The 17541-nt window shown below is 43.6% G+C and overlaps 1 protein-coding gene across 1 annotated transcript in view; it reads left to right on the top strand.

The window, feature by feature from the left end:
- The first annotated feature begins 1424 nt into the window (after positions 1-1424).
- The window catches only part of XK (X-linked Kx blood group antigen, Kell and VPS13A binding protein), a 49653-nt gene continuing 33536 nt past the window's right edge, over positions 1425-17541 (top strand). Inside the window, exons 1-2 of the mRNA XM_060002183.1 lie at positions 1425-1703; positions 8721-8983. Of these exons, the coding sequence (XP_059858166.1) occupies positions 1459-1703; positions 8721-8983 (508 nt within the window). The 5' untranslated portion in view covers positions 1425-1458. The remainder of the gene's footprint in view (positions 1704-8720; positions 8984-17541) is intronic.

The raw sequence follows: 17541 nt of genomic DNA, 5'->3' as shown, positions 1-17541 counted from the left end.
TGGAACAGTTAGAACCCGAGTTGTAGAGAGGTTTAGTGACTGCTCAAGCTCTGAGCGACAACGGTGGGCTGACCCCATCCTGATGTCCAGAAGATTGTCACAGTTCCAAAAAGTGAAAAGGAACTGTGTTAGTCTTGGGGCTCGCACACAGCAGCAAGTAGAGGGAGATATGGCATGGGCTAGAAAACCGTTTCCTTATTAGGTCCTGGTCTTCGCCTGGCTGATTTAATCAGTTACAGGGGAATATATATATATATATTTTAACTTATTTATTTATTTTTATTTTTGGCTGTGTTGGGTCTTCGTTTCTGTGCGAGGGCTTTCTCTAGTTGCGGTGAGCGGGGGCCACTCTTCATCGCGGTGCGCGGGCCGCTCTCTATCGCGGTCTCTCTTGTTGCAGAGCACAGGCTCCAGACGCGCAGGCTCAGTAGTTATGGCTCACGGGCTTAGTTGCTCTGCAGCATGTGGGATCTTTCCAGACCAGGGCTCGAACCCGTGTCCCCTGCATTGGCAGGCAGATTCTCAACCACTGCGCCACCAGGGAAGCCCACAGAGGAATATATATATATATATATATATATATATATATATATATATATATTTTTTTTTTTTTTTTTTTTTTTTTTTTTGCGGTATGTGGGCCTCTCACTGCTGTGGCCTCTCCCGTTGCAGAGCACAGGCTCCGGACGCGCAGGCTCAGCGGCCATGGCCCACGGCACTCTCAAACACTGCGCCACCAGGGAAGCCCCGAGGAATATATTTTGAAGGCAGTTTTTCTGGGAAAGAGAGCGTTGGCTCTTAGGGATTATCACTGATGCTCTTTCACCTTGGAAGCAATGCTTCAGACTTGGCCCAGTGAAAAGGTACATCCTGGGTGCTTGTACTTTGAAAAGCATCTGTGTGGTCTGCTTATTTTTAAGTGACCGGAAACGCTGGTTCTTTGAGGAATTAGGCGTTATTTAGGTCCAGAAAATAGAGACTGGGCTGGAAAGGCATCCTGACCCCGATTCCGGGCCCCATGGGCTGCGGGTTTTCGAAGGGATGTGACGGTTTCCCACGCGAGCGCCGACCAAAGGGCTCTAGGACCCAGCGGCTGCGCGCGGGGCCGGCGGGACCCGCCGCCTCCTGTGGGGCTCGGCGCGGGCTATAGCTGGGCGCAGGTTCGCGGCCTGCCTACGGTTCGTCACCGCAGAGACGCGGCAGGCACTGAGGCGCGCGGGCGGCGCACGGTGCGCGTGGGCGTGTCCCGACCCGGCCGCGCGCCCCGCCCCAGCCCCGCGGGTTTGCTTGACCCCAGGCCCAGCTCCAGGGCCCGGGTCTCGCGCCCTTGGCGGGCAACGCGTAGCGCGGGAGCAGTTGGGGCCGGGCATGCCGGGAGCCCCCGGGACAGCCGCCGCCGCCACCGCTACCGCTACCGCCACCGCGTCTGTCGCCGGTGCGCGCCGCTGACGCGCGGAGATGAAATTCCCGGGCTCGGTGCTGGCGTCCGTGTTCCTGTTCGTGGCCGAGACGACGGCGGCGCTGTACCTGAGCAGCACCTACCGCTCGGGCGGGGACGGCATGTGGCAGGCGCTGACGCTGCTCTTCTCACTGCTGCCCTGCGCCCTTGTGCAGCTCACGCTCCTCTTCGTGCACCGCGACTTCAGCCGTGACCGGCCGCTCGTGCTACTGCTGCACCTGCTACAGCTCGGGCCACTCTTCAGGTGCGTGCGGGACCCCCGGCGGCGGGGTCGGGCCTCCCGGGGGAGGGGACAGGTGGCCGGCGTCGCGGACCGGGCCCACGCCGGCCCCTCGGCTCCTGAGCTCCACCGTTGCTGTCACAGGAATGCGACAGGAACCTGGGAGAGTGGGAATCGAGCCGGGGCGTACCGCCTTCCTGTTAGGGGCGAGCGTAGGAAATTGCTGATAGTCAACTGAATTTGACGAACAGAAAGGTCAGTTTTATACACTTCGACCTCATAAAAGACATGCTTTCCCTGAGATCAGGTGAGATCTGGCAGGATGAGTTTGTGTCATGACGGGCCCTTAGGAAGTGGGTTCTAAATGGCCGTTAGAGTAGAAGTGTATACAGCTGATTGAATTTAAATTGATCAAACACGTGGAGTGTGCCAGGCACTGTTCTGCACTTTTCACAAATATTAACTTAACGTAATTCTCATACATGACATACATGACTCTAGAAATCCACGCATCTTTCCTTTCTCTCGGATGTGTAACACACGGGGTTGTAGAAATGTCTTCGGGGCCCTGCCTAACTTCTAAACGCAGTCAGTGAAGTTGGAACACAAGTGTCATGAAGACCCCAACACTTGCTGGGCGTTGAGAAAAACTGTTAGTGACATTTCTGGAAATTAAACTGTATTAACACAAAGCAAGTAGAAAAAGAAATCCCTGGTAATGAAGTAGAGTTTGGCTTATCTAAGGACCATGAAGAGAGTTTTAAATGTGTCGTTTTGATATCTTTCATCTCTGTAGGAAAAGCAAAACAAAGGGTTTCTATCTGGATTAGAAACAAATTTATAATACTGAACTTTAGATGTAGGTGGTAGAAGAATTGGAAGAGGTGGAAAGGCCAGAGACGCAAGAGTAGTAATTTCTGGATGATGGAGTTATGGGTGATTTTCATTTTCTCCTGAAAAATATAGAAAAGTGCATCATTTACTCTTTTATTATACTTTTCTACATGTTTCAGTTTTTACAGTAAAAATATTTTAACTTTATTAAAGAAAGAAAGTTTGGTGCTTTGGAGAGATAACTTCTCAACTATAAATAAAGTTTCAATACCATAAAGAGACCTATTTCCAGAAAATTCTGAACGGGTCAATGTCTTTTTGGGGGAAAAGCAAAATAAAACATAAAAAACAAAGGAATAAACAACCCGCTTCCGTTAACAAGGGCGCTTTCATTCTAATGCAGCTGATTTCTTTCAAGAAGATATTGGACCCACGCTGAGATACGCAAACTGTGGTTCCAAGCCTCTTAGCTTCCAGATGAAAAGAAAAGCAACTTGATGTTGTGTATTAGTGTGACTTAATATCTTATTGCAAGTTCTTCCTGCTGACTGTTTGCTTCTATTCTAACTCTAAGACATCAGCTTCACATAAAGATCAAAATTATTTCCCCCAAACAAAGGAGAGTCTCTCTTCCCTTCTTATCGATTGAACTTAGTAATATTTTAAAACTGTTTTGGGATAATTTAGCTCTGTTTAATTTGGGGTGGGTACTAACTAACCAAACTCATGTTCTTTTTAGGTGAGATGATGTTTTTGAGTTCACTCAGTTCAGCTGCATTACATTACACTGTAATAATTATGGGCTAAAGACCGCAAACTAGGCCCCGCTCCTTCTTCAGGGAGGCATTGGGAGAGCACCATATTTCATTTATATCAGTCTTATATTTAAAACTGTAGTTGCAATTTGAAGGGTTGTTTCCTCATTAAGCCTAGGTTGGAACAATACAAACATTGAATAATGTCTTGAATTTATTTTTTTCTATTTTAAGGACAATCTTACTGTGAATGATAATAGATACTCTGGAAAACCAGAGTGGGGAAAAGCACCTCTTAACAACAGCAAAATTTGTTTATCATTCTTTTACAGTTATGTTAACTTTTTAAATTAACTGGGAGAAGGAGTAAATATAAATGAGTTACAGGTTCTAGGAATTTTCCCCCATTCTTCTTCACTGGTATAATGAGGAAAAATGGTACATAAAAATCTGGCTTTATAAAGTAAAAGCTAAGAAGTTCTAGTAATTTTTTTATTCAAGTATAGTTGATACACAATATTATATAAGTTACAGGTGGACAATATATAGTGATTCACAATTTTAAAGGTTATACTCCAATTATAGTTATTATAAAATATAGGCTATATTGCCCATGTTGTACAATGTATCCTTATAGCTTATTTTATACCTAATAGTTTGTACCCCTTAATCTCCTACCCCTATATTGGCCCTCCCCCTTCCCTCTCCCCACTGGCAACCACTAGTTTGTTCTCTATATCTGTGAGTCTAGTATTTTTTATAGAACATTGCAAGATGATTCACCATTGTACTTCTCTCTTTAGTAAACTTTCAAAAGACTTTAAAATAATAATGACCTAAGTTTGAAGAGTTTTCTTGTTGCTTGCAAAGTGCTTTTACATACAGTATTTAATTCCATCCACTGTAAAACCTTGTGAGCTAACTGTCATTATCTTTTTTTTACAGTTGAGAATTGAGGCTCAGTGAGATTATGCAAGTGGCTTTTCTTTCTTTTTAACCAGTTTGGTTCTTGTGTAGCTTCTCAGAGCATGTGTGTCATAGGAAGATAACGTGGCGTATAGGAAATCATAATCAGTATTTCTTTTGAAAACGTGTTTTTATTAACTACCTTAGAGGGTCTCTGGTACCACAGATTATTTGTGCTGACACCAACATGCATGGTTTCAGCTAAGGAATAAACTCTTTCCACTATGGCGCTTGAAAATGGGATAAAGTGGAAAAAAAAATAGATCAACCTGCTGATTACCTACATTAGGAATCAGCAAACTATGCCCCACAGGTGAAATCCCCCTATGGCCTGTTTTTGTAAATAAAGTTTTATTGGCACACAGCCACGCTCATTCATTTCTGTGTAGTCTGTGGCTGCCTTTGCACTACAGTGGCAGAGTTGAGTAGTTGCAATAGAGACCAGGGCCTGCAAAGCCTAAAATATTTACTCTTTGTAAATACAGAAAATGTTTGCCAAACCTTGGTCTACGCAATACTGAAAAACTACCTTGAATGATTTTGATGAAAATACTTAATTTATGGCTACATTTAGACAACTTCTCAAGTAAAACAAAACAAAACAAAACAAAACTCGTTTGGAGTAATTGTATGAGTCTTGCAGAATTCCAAGAAGAATAGTAGAGTGTGTTTCTTATCAGCTTTCTTAACCAGTAGTGGCAAATAGCAGAAGTCTTAGGGCCTTTCACAAGTTTATTAAACACCTACTACATGTGAAACTCTGTGCTAAGATTTTTATTAGTTGGGAAGAACAGTGGATTGCAAGGGGGTACGCCTGGGTTTCAGGGCCACCTCTGTGATTAGCTCCTTCTGGGACCTTCTTTCATTTCCATTGGTAGACTGCAAATGCTTTCCATTAAACACAGCCCCTCCTCAGCATCCAGAGAATTGCTTTTTCCTCTGAACCTTCATTTTATTCATTCAGCTCTTAACATGTGCTGGTGTTTCACTTGTTTGTTTGTTTTAGTCTTTAAAAATTCTGAGCTTGGGCTTCCCTGGTGGTACAGTGGTTGAGAGTACGCCTGCCGATGCAGGGGACACGGGTTCGTGCCCCGGTCCGGGAAGATCCCACATGCCGCGGAGCGGCTGGGCCCATGAGCCATGGCCGCTGAACCTGCGCGTCCGGAGCCTGTTGCTACGCAACGGGAGAGGCCACAACAGTGAGAGGCCCGCATACCGCAAAAAAAAAAAAAAAAATTCTGAGCTTGATTTTATTATTCAAGTAAAATATATTTGTTGTTGAAACAACAGAAGGGCAGAAAACAGATAAGCACAACTAAAAAAATTTTAAAGTTCTAATCCAGCTAACTAAAGAAAACAATTCTTAATGTTTTGTTGTATATCCTTACTAATATTTTTACAGTGGTAAGCTGGTAAACCGTAAACTGTCTGGGGGTGGCAGGGCGGGAGTGGAAGCCCTGATTTGTAGTATTTGCTGATTTCTGTGATTTAAGTATTTCCATTATGGCCTATTTCAAGTTATGAAGTTGTTTAAGAACTGGCTCACAAAATTCCTAACTATTGGGCTTCCCTGGTGGGATGGTGGTTAAGAATCTGCCTGCCAGTGCAGGGGACGTGGGTTCAATCCCTGGTCTGGGAAGATCCCACATGCTGCAGAGCAAGTAAGCCCATGTGCCACAACTACTGAGCCTGTGCTCTAGAACCTGCGAGCCACAACTACTGAGCTTGTGTGCTCTAGGGCCTGCGTACCACAACTACTGAGCCCACATGCTGCAACTACTAAAGCCCGTGTGCCTAGAGCCCATGCTCTGCAACAAGAGAAGCCACCGCAATGATAAGCCCGTGCACTGCAACGAAGAGTAGCCCCTGCTTGCTGCAACTAGAGAAAGCCCGTGTGCAGCAACACAGACCCAATGCAGCCACAAAAAAAAAAAAAAAATTCCGAACTACTTAATTGTCTCATGAGTCAGTATGAGCCAGCTCAGGCACTTTACTATTTACGTGTATAGGTGTGTATGTGTGTGTGATTTGTGTGTATGTATATATATGTAATTTTCTTTTTATTAAAAATGGAATTTTCTATATATATTCCATTGTAATTTACTCCTTTTGCTTACCAAATATAGGAAACATTTTTATATATCAGTATATGTATGTGTATACTGTCAATTTTAAGGACTGGATAATATTTCATTGAATACATATATTAGGATTTATTTAATCATTGTTTTATTTGAGGACCTTTAGAGTATTTCCAGAATTTTGCTATTACAAATAATGGTATGATTCAAATTTTTGCAGTAGGCTTTCTTTCTAAGTGAGGAAATATATGAGAAATATCTTATAAACTGAAAGGGCTATATAAATATTAGTTGTATTAATTATTTATTATCCTTCTTATGTATAGGTCCCATATTCTTGCTTAGATTGTGAGCACCTCTGAATGAGGCGGGGTATCCAGCTATCTTTGCATTCCCCACAGCACTTAGCAGAGTGCATCTGCATTCATCACATATTTGAGAATAAAGAAGATGGTCAGTTTATTCTGTCTTCTAGTCCTTGTTGTGGTCAGTGGTCCAACAGTGTAAAGTTGCTAGGCCTCAAGCAGTCCTCAGTCATAGATTTGAGTTTTTCCTCAGAACAAATTCAGTTGGATAAGCTGGACTTGAACTCAAAACCTTGAACTTCATTGTTTTCAGCTGAACAAGCTGGTCCACACTGTTTTACATATTTTCATGTAATAAAGTGTCCATGACCCCAGTGGACAAAATGTAGCAGATAATTGCCTGTCACTCTCCCTCCCCTTCCCCCCATACTACTACGTACCTTTTTTTCTCTCAGGAACAAACGAACAAGGATAATAATCACAAAATATATCCAGTTTGTATTCACTAAAGAAGTTCCTGCATTTCGTTTCTTACATCAGGTTTTATTCTTTCAAATTATGCGTGTATTCTTGTTGCCCTGGTTGCCTCGAGGTGAGAGAACAAAGTTAACAATACTCAATAAAATAAACGAAGCCATAAAATCTTCTGGCAGCATTATAAGGTTGTTATAAAAATGCACGTTTGGGGAAAAAAATGTCCTTTAACAATTTTTAAACCTAAGGCCATGAACGTTTTTCTTATTCCTAGGAAAAAAATACTTTTCCCCAACATTTTGTTATGAAAATTTACAAACATACAGAAGACAACTTGAAAGAATTGTACAGTGAACACCCAAGTACTTGTCACCTAGATTCTACAGTTAATGTTTTATTTCACACATCTGTCCATTCCTATATCAATCCCTCAATCCATTTGTGAGTGTGTGTGTATAAATCGTATACGTCAGTACTCTTCCTGTCTTTGATACCCATATCATTACCTAAAGAGGGAAATCCAATTTTAAAAGCCAGGTACTCTATCAGTCTAGAAGGGTGACTGCTTAAGGCTCCATCCCTAGGGCAGGCTTGAAACTCCATAGATAAGACAGAGCTGGCAGGCTTCCAGGCATGGTTGACTTTAGTCATGTCCCGTAAAAGCTTAAGAGAGCAGAGATGGTAATGTGGTCTTCCAGGGGAATTCTAGATGGGAAACTACTGGGGGATCTTCCAACCATAGCTGCTGTTTTTTTTAAATATATATAAATTTATTTATTTTATTTTATTTATTTTTGGCCGCGTTGGGTCTTCGTTGCTGCCCGTGGGCTTTTCTCCAGTTGCAGCGAGCGGTGGCATCTCTTGTTGTGGAGCACGGGCTCTAGGTGCGTGGGCTCAGCAGTTGTGGCTCAAGGGCTCTAGAGCGCAGGCTCAGTAGTTGTGGCGCACAGGTTTAGTTCCTCCGTGGCCTGTGGGATCTTCCCGGACCAGGGCTTGAACCTGTGTCCCCTGCATTGGCAGGCAGATTCTTAACCACTGCGCCACCAGGGAAGTCCCGTAGCTGCTGTTTTAACTGAGGTGATTTGGGACATCTATTAGATGTGAAAAATATATATGTGCATATATATATATCTATATATATACACAAACATATGTGTGTGTGTATATACATGCATACACACATACCCATATACTGTATTATCTCCATAACAGTGCAGCAAAGTAGGTTTTATCTCTGCTTTGTAATTGAGGGAAAGGGCTTGGGTTAAATGACGTGTCCAGGGCTGCACAGCTAATATGTGTCAGGAAGGGAAATGGAATGTTTTTCTGTGGCTCTGGAGCCTGAACCACTTCCTATTCCATTCTCTACTTGGTTTCCTTGCCTCAGTGGCCTTCGGTATCACCTCTGAATTTGGTTCACACTCAGGCCAGTTGACCTGGTGGAGGGCCTCAAGAGGACTGCATGCTCAGAACTGGTCCTTAGAGAGGATGATTTTAGAGGAGAGGCTACGGTTCAGAGTAACCAAGTCAAGGCTTTGAGAATCAGGCTAAGTGAAAGCAGGGTGACTGAGAAAAGACAGAATCCTGTCTGCCTCTGATTATCATGACTTGCTGGTTTGTTTCCAGGTGTTTTGAAGTCTTCTGCATCTATTGTCAGTCAAACCACATTGAAGAGCCTTATGTCAGCATCACCAAGAAGCGACAGATGCCAAAAAATGGCCTCTCAGAGGAAATTGAGAAGGAAGTGGGCCAGGCAGAGGGCAAGCTATTCACCCACCGATCTGCATTCAGCCGGGCATCAGTGATCCAGGCTTTCCTGGGCTCAGCCCCTCAACTGACCCTGCAGCTGTATATAACCGCCCTGCAGCAGGATGTCACTATCGGAAGATGTATGTATATTTTTTAATTTCTATTTGCATTTGGGAATCAAAGTGGAGAGCGAAACATAAGGTTTATCTTGTTTTTGGCGAAGTTCGTTTATATGTGCATCCAATCCTAAGTCTGTGTTCCAGTTACTAAGCTCAAAACATAGTGAATTAAAATAATAACGACGTTTATTTTGCTTATGAATCTGCCCTTTAGGCAGGGCTCACCTATGCTCCACTGTGTATTAGCCGGGGTAGATCAAAGATGTAGAGTTAGAATCCATTGAGGACTCATTCACTCGCATTTCTTATGGTCGATGCTGGCTGTTGCTCGGGGCTTCAGATCTTCCCCACTTCATCTCTCCATGTAGGTTAGTTTGGGCTTCCTCACAGCATGGTGGCTGCTTTCAAGGGCAAGTATCCGAAGAGTGAGAGAGGGCCAGGTGGTAGAGTATCCCTTTTGTGATCCAGCATTGGAAGTCATGCAGCATCACTTCTGTATTTTCTTTGTTGAAGCAGTCAGGAATCCTGTAGAGGTTCAAGGGAAAGGGAGGAAAGGAATCTCTGACTTTTGTTGGGGAATGGCAGAGTTCTAGAAGTTCACTGCTGTGACCATTTTGGAAAATACAACTTGCCGTAGGCTGAAAATACAGCCGCCAGAGGCTGGGCCTCTTTGGTTTTTGCCTCTGTCATTCAGTGATAGTTGTAAACCAGCTGATACACAGTTGGTTGTAACAGCTTTTTTGTGGTGAATGAGGGAATCAAGAGCACTGTCCTGTTTTCTTGAAGTTCTAATAGGTATCTCAGCTTTAAAATGAACACAGTTCTCTAACCTTTGGGCTATTCTCGCATCATCAAATTGAGGGCAGGTTTTGATTAAGCCAAATTTTAAAGAAAAAACCTGTACATGCATTGGACACAAGTGAAAAACCTTCATATGAAAAGAGGAAAGAATCCTTCACAAATATTAATATTATTAGTAAATGAAAACCAGATATTCTGGTAAGTTTTGCTATATAGATAAACAAAAGTGAGTTAAAAGCCTTAGGCTGAAAAAATACATATTTAAGACAGCACTGAAACTGGAATCTTTTAAAATAAATCACTCATTAATCTCACTTCCCTCAGTATTATCCTCTTTCTGCCTATAATCTAGGCTGGATGGTAAAATGACTTTAATTTATGGCTGGGTCACAGGATATTTGCATGTTACGACTGTATCCCTTATCCAGGTTACCTCAGAGTGACTGTAATTCTTAAGATACATCAGGACTTTAGGTTGAGATCTTGGACCTTGGTGGATTAACATTTATGTGAAAATGCCTCCCACAGCCCCAGGTAGACAGTAGGTGCTCAATAAATGTAGCAGCATCCTTGTTCTCTAAGGACTTATAACTAGAATGGGCATCGACCAAGGTGAGTCCTCTGCATGCCACTATACCCTCTTCCCAGTTCATTATTTTTCTATGTGGCAGGAACACAGCAAGAGACCAGATGTGGTGATAACCTATTTGATTTTTACAAGTAGATTCAATTTTTTTCTCAAGTTATTGAAAATGAAGATTGTCTTTTAGTTCAGAAGTTGGCAAACAGCAGCCCATGGGTGTAATCAGGCACTGCTTGTTTTTGTAAATAAAATTTTATTGGAATGCAGTCACACCCTTTCATTTACCTGTTCTCTATGTCTGCTTTGTTTGTTTGTTTGTTTTTTTAGCAGAGTTGAGTCGTTGAATAGTTGCAACACAGAAAGCATGGTCCACAAAGCATAAAGTATTTACTGTCTGGCTCTCTACAGAAAGTTTGCCAACCCTAGTTACAGTTTTTCAGACAGAATTCTATTCAGGAAAATGAAATGTCTATCTCATAAAATATGAGATATCTCATAAAATGTCAGTGTCACAAAGAATATCTGTGACATGCCCCCCAAGAACTTGGAATAAGTCCTCTGAGAATTAAATGATCAATCAAATATATAGAGAGAAAGGAAGTGGGCATGGTCCTCTTAAAAATGTAGATGACTGCCAGTTGTGTAGGTTTTGACTAACCCTAATCACTGCCTTAACATATCTGAGGAAGGGATCCCTCACCCGGAAGGGGAAAGGCAGTTGTAATTGGAGGACAGGCTGGGGTGTGTCACAGAGGCAAACATTGGCAATATCTGTCATATGATTAGGAATGCATTTGGTGCAAGGAATAAACACTTGACTACAAGGTTAAACAACCCATTATTTTGCTTATCTAAGATGAAGTTGGAGTTAGGCCGTTGCTGGCATTATATCAGCTGCTCTCAATGGTAGAGTTGATGTTCCTGAAGTTCCACTGGTCTTTCTTTTGGGTTGCTACTGCATAGAATCCATTGTAGCTGCATTCAAGGTAGAAAGAGGGATGAAGGCAGAAGGGCGAGTGTCTTTCTTCCTTTATTAGTAAGGAAAAGCTTTCCTAGAAACCTCCCTAATAGACTTTATTTAGGTCTCATTGACCAGGACTGGTCACATGGTCACCTCGGTGCAAGAAATGCTAGGAAAGCTGGGCATAGAAATGATTGCCACCAGTGGCTTACAGCAGCATTCCTTCAACTTTGCTGACGTTGATTAGAGTCACAGGAGGTGGGGGGGGGGGAGGCCTGTTAAAAATCTACAGATAACCTGGAAATTGTGATTTGCTGGGTATGGAATGGGAGCCTACGATATGTCTCTTGATTTTTTCTCTTTTGTTTTTTAAATAAATGCTCCAGGTAATTTTTATCTTCAGCAAAGTTTGGGAACGCTGGACTAGACTAGTCATAACCTGCGCAGGGTTGGGCCCCTTGCCACCCACAAGGAAATTATGTTTTCTTAAACTATAAGAGGAGGAATGGATATTGAGTGGGCAGCTAACAGTATCTGCCACACCTTGTGTCCAGACCAATAGAAATGTCCATTCTTGACAGGAGAGGGACATGAAGTCCATCAGAACCTGACCCCATTCAACTTTCAAAGTCTATATAACCCCTTCTCTCTGATTCTATGCTCACTGAGCAAACATTGATGAATTTGGCCTTGGCAGAGCTTAAAGGGGAGGTGGAGCTGGCCACGTGGTCCACTGGAGAGGTTTTTGTTAATTGCAGTATAATGCATATAACATAAAATTCACCATTTTAAGAGTACAATTCAGTAGATTTTAGGATATTCACAGTGTTGTGTAACCATCACCACTATCTAATTTTAGAATATTTTCCTTACGTAGAAAAGAAATCCCATACCCGTTAGCAGTCACTCCTCATTTCCCCTCCCCAGACCCTGGCTATCACTAACCTACTTTCTGTCTCTGTGGATTTTCCTATTGTACATATTTCATATAAATGAAATCATACATTATTGGAGAGTTTTTTTCCCATAGTCAGTGAATAATGGACACTGTCTATGAGCCTCAGTCTTTGCGTGAGACTAGTCAGCTCTCAGGGGCTTGATCAAGTCTCTGGACCTTGGAAGATAGGTTGGTCTGAGGCCCAGGTGAGTGCACCAAGGTTACTGTGCTCTGTGAAGGCCCCCGCGTCCTGCCATTTGGCCTGCCTGGATCTCAAAGTGCCCTTGTCTCTTCCAGTCAAGGTGGTCCTGTTGGTAGTAATGATGACTGTTTCTCAGATCCTTGCTTTGTGCTAGGCACTGTGATTGGCATGATTGTGTTTCATGTTCACAGCATCCCTGTGAGATAGATCTGATTACCTCCATCTTATTAAAGTTGGAAATTGTACTCATTGTCTACCAGAGGAGGCAGGATTTGGGGTTAGATTTATGTGAATTCATTCATGAAGTCAATGAATATGTATTGAAAACGTCCTGTGTTCCTGACCTTGTGCTGGGCTATGAGGGTAAAGTGGTGAACAGGGTGGACCGGCACATATCCTTTTGGAACATGATAGAGAAACATGAAACAGATAGTCATATACTTATTTTATTTCAGGTCAATCCTGCAAAGTGAAAGTCCTGTGTAAGGGTCTATTGGGGGAATCTAACCAAGTCTGGGAGATGAGGGAAAATTTTCCAGAGGAACTTAAGTTGAAACCAAAATCTGGTAGATGAGGAGAAGTCAAATGAAGGAAAAGCAAGAAAGGGCATCCCAGCATTTCACACTTTATCCCAGAGGCAAGAGGAAGCCATTGATGATTTTTAAACAACACAGTATCATGATCAGATTTAGTTTTAGAAGCTGATTACTCTGGAAAATGGATTGGAAGGGGTGAGGGGAGAAACAAGGAGGCCAGGAAGTGGGCTGCTACAGTGGTCAAGTTGAGAATGATAATGGCTTGGGCTGGAACAGGAGAAATGGGTTATTGGAGCCATATTAATGATGTAGAAGTGGAACAAGGTGATGATTGATTGAATGGGAAGGTGAGGCAGAGAGAGATGTCAAAAATGGTTCCCAGGTTCCTGACATATATTATTTCGTTATATCCTGCCTCATTACAAAACAAGGACTTGAGACAGGGCTTTTTAGCTAGTTCTGTGATACTCTCTGTGGAAGATACCCTTCTGTCCTCTCTTGTGGACACTGGTAAATTAAATAGTAATATTATATAAACCTACCATCTGCAATTCAAGCAGTTCTTGTGATTACTAAATATTACTGGACTTATTTTTGAATGTATCCCATTGTAAACACAATTATAAATCTCATTCTCAGATGAAACACCTAACCTATGATCATTTATTTGAGAGAGGAACAGAGTTAGCAGTGGCTGAATACATGTTTTAAGATGTATAAGTATATAAATTCTGTCCCAAGTGATAGACTCAAAAGTACACACAATTCTTATAAACACTCTACGTGCTGTGTTAGGTTAAAAAAGGAGTTGTCACATCAAGTGAAGAATAAATCTAATTGCTCTCCTAGCCATGTCAACATCTGGCATTTTCTCCTGTTCATCATATGCTGAAGGGCCACCGTCTGCTGCCTCTTGGCCTGTCATAAAGGACTGATCAGAGGCTGCGCAGCTGGCTTGAACTGTGGCATCAGTGGACCTGGGTTCACCATCCCAGTTCCCCACTTTCTGGCTACATGATCTTGGACATTCATCTATTTCCTGTGGGCAGCAACTTCCTCACCTGTAAAACGGGGATAATCAGCGTTCCTCCATCTTGGGATTTTCCCAAAGACTAAGTCACCGTGTGCCTGTAAACCGCGGCTTAACACAGAGCCTGGCACAGGGCACGCCCTTAACAGATGGCTGCCTGTGTCTCCCTCCCCGTGTACCAGATGCTCAGACAGGTTTCCCCAAGGTGCCGCCAGGCCTGGTTCTCCCGTGACTGCTGGATGCTTGGGCCTCTGGCTGTGAAAACCCCGGCTTGCCAAAGCTCGAAGCTCGTGGGGGGACAAGAGTGAGAGTGCCTCCTGTGCAGGGGGAAAGCCAGGGCTGCATCCGGGAACCAGACAGCCCTCGCCCTGTCTGCTCCCCTCTGCCCGGTGACTCACCATCTCTGCTTCCTTGTACCATCTAATAAAGCTTGGAGCTGACTGAGCCTTTGCCAACTTCACAGCATTATCTAGAGTAACAGTGTCGGGTGTGCTTAGAGCTCGGTGGAGTAGGTGCTTGTTTAATCCAGGAAACTTTTCTTGACACCTGGTGCTCATTCAGCCAAACATTTACAGAAGCCTCATTGCCAAGATGTCCACCGCACAAATTTGTGATTCGTTAGAAGAGCCGTGAAGGCCTCCTGGCCTCCGCCAAGCCCCCCTCTTGCTCTTCTGCTCACGTGAGTGGCCAGCAGGCCTCTCCCCAGCGACTGCAGGTGGAGAGTCACCTTCAGCTGGTCACATCATGGCACCAACAGTGCCACCCCGTCCCTGAAGTGGAGCCTCTTGGTGTCCAGGGCATGGTTCCTCATCTTCCAGTGACCTTCAGCCAACAGGGAGATGCCTCCAGGGTGGGTGGTGCCAGGGAATCGATCATGATACTCAAATCCTGCCATGTTGGTTAACTAGCATTTGATTAGGAAAAGCTGTTTACTTTGGCTTCTGGCCGTGGCTTGTTTTAGCACAAAGCATAGTCTCCTGGATGCCTGACCAGAAGTCACAGAACTAGAAAAAAAATTTCACAATTTGTACGGAAACACAAAAGACCCCAAATAGCCAAAGCAATCTTGAGAACGAAAAACGGAGCTGGAGGAATCAGACTCCCTGACTTCAGACTATACTACAAAGCTACAGTAATCAAGACAGTATGGTACTGGCACAAAAACAGAAAGATAGATCAATGGAACAGGATAGAAAGCCCAGAGATAAACCCACGCACATATGGTCACCTTATCTTTGATAAAGGAGGCAGGAATGTACAGTAGAGGAAGGACAGCCTCTTCAATAAGTGGTGCTGGGAAAACTGGACAGGTACATGTAAAAGTATGAGATTAGATCACTCCCTAACACCATACACAAAAATAAGCTCAAAATGGATTAAAGACCTAAATGTAAGGCCAGAAACTATCAAACTCTTAGAGGAAAAGATAGGCAGAACACTCTATGACATAAATCACAGCAAGATCCTTTTTGACCCACCTCCTAGAGAAATGGAAAGAAAAACAAAAATAAACAAATGGGACCTAATGAAACGTCAAAGCTTTTGCACAGCAAAGGAGACCATAAACAAGAGCAAAAGACAACCCTCAGAATGGGAGAAAATATTTGCAACTGAAGCAACTGACAAAGGATTAATCTCCAAAATTTATAAGCAGCTCATGCAGCTCAATAACAAAAAAAACAAACAACCCAATCCAAAAATGGCAGAAGACCTAAATAGACATTTCTCCAAAGAAGATATCCAGATTGCCAGCAAACACGTGAAAGAATGCTCAACATCATTAATCATTAGAGAAATGCAACTCAAAACTACAATGAGATATCATCTCACACCAGTCAGAATGGCCATCATCAAAAAATCTAGAAACAGTAAATGCTGGAGAGGGTGTGGAGAAAAGGGAACCCTCTTGCACTGCTGGTGGGAATATGAATTGGTACAGCCATTATGGAGAACAGTATGGAGGTTCCTTAAAAAACTACAAATAGAACTCCCATATGACCCAGCAATCCCACTACTGGACCTATACCCTGAGAAAACCATAATTCAAAAAGAGTCATGTACCAAAATGTTCATTGCAGCTCTATTTACAATAGCCCAGAGATGGAAATAACCTAAGTGTCCATCATCGGATGAATGGATAAAGAAGATGTGGCACATATATACAATGGAATATTACTCAGCCATAAAAAGAAATGAAATTGAGCTATTTGTAATGAGATGGATAGACCTAGAGTCTGTCATACAGAGTGAAGTAAGTCAGAAAGAGAAAGACAAATACCATATGTTAACACATATATATGGAATTTAAGGAAAAAAAATGTCATGAGGAACCTAGGGGTAAGACAGGAATAAAGACACAGACCTACTAGAGAATGGACTTGAGGATATGGGGAGAGGGAAGGGTAAGCTGTGACAAAGCGAGAGAGAGGCATGGACATATATACACTACCAAACGTAAGGTAGATAGCTAGTAGGAAGCAGCCGCATAGCACAGGGAGATCAGCTTGGTGCTTTGTGACTGCCTGGAGGGGTGGAATAGGGAGGGTGGGAGGGAGGGAGATGCAAGAGGGAAGAGATATGGGAACATATGTATATGTATAACTGATTTACTTTGCTATAAAGCAGAAAGTAACACACCATTGCAAAGCAATTATACTCCAATAAAGATGTGAAAAAAAAAAAAAGTCACACCAGAGGAATTCCTTAAGGGCCAGAGAAGTCATAGTAGGTGGGTAAGCCACATCAGATTAGCAGGTGTGTGTGCTCGGGGGTCCCCTTACAGTCCATGCCGTAGTCAGCAGTAGTGGTCCCCGGGACACCTGCAGGGAGCCAGGCTTCCTGAGCTCTTTTACACTCTCTGTTTGATGTCCGAGTTTGGAGGTTGAGCTTTACTGACCTCGTGTTGGCAAACCTTCTGCAGAGTCACCTGGACATGGGAGAATCAGGCAGAGTTATACCACCATCCCTTTAAGAATCGTGCTTCAGCTGTGCCTGTGGCTTTAACAGGAGACATGGGGCCCCCCGGCCAGCACGTCATCAGTCTAACTGCGCCCCCTGCCAAATCCCCTCCTACACGGGACCGGGAATCGTCCACACAGGGGAGGAGGGCAGGCAGAGGGTGAGAACCACTGCCCCGGGAAAGCATGAGGCAACCAGGTTTAGGCTTTTTGTACATTTTGAAGAGGTGGGAAGGGGGATGGTGAAGAGGGATTTATTCTAACGCGAGCCCTACAGAGAGAACACCAGTGACGACCAGTGCCCTGTTGGGAGTGGGAAAACTAAAACTGGCGTGAGTAGGGACAGATGCTGGGGAGGGTGTGGCTGCCAAACGAGGTCTGTGATCAAAAGCAGTGTCAGGGCCGGCCAGGGTCAGACACCAGACACAGGTCAACACACGGGAAAACATCACGTGTGGGACGGCATGAGCCCCCGAGTCGAGCCTGGAAAGACCTTGGAGAGTAACGTCGGTTTGCTGTTGGCATGAACACGAGGCCTGGGACCTAGGCTGGCCTCCCACTGAAGACAACCT

Source organism: Delphinus delphis, chromosome X, assembly GCF_949987515.2.
Source record: "Delphinus delphis chromosome X, mDelDel1.2, whole genome shotgun sequence".
Classification (NCBI taxonomy): Eukaryota; Metazoa; Chordata; class Mammalia; order Artiodactyla; family Delphinidae; genus Delphinus; species Delphinus delphis.
Note: the sequence above shows the minus strand (reverse complement) of the source record. Positions and strands in the feature narration are given on the sequence as shown.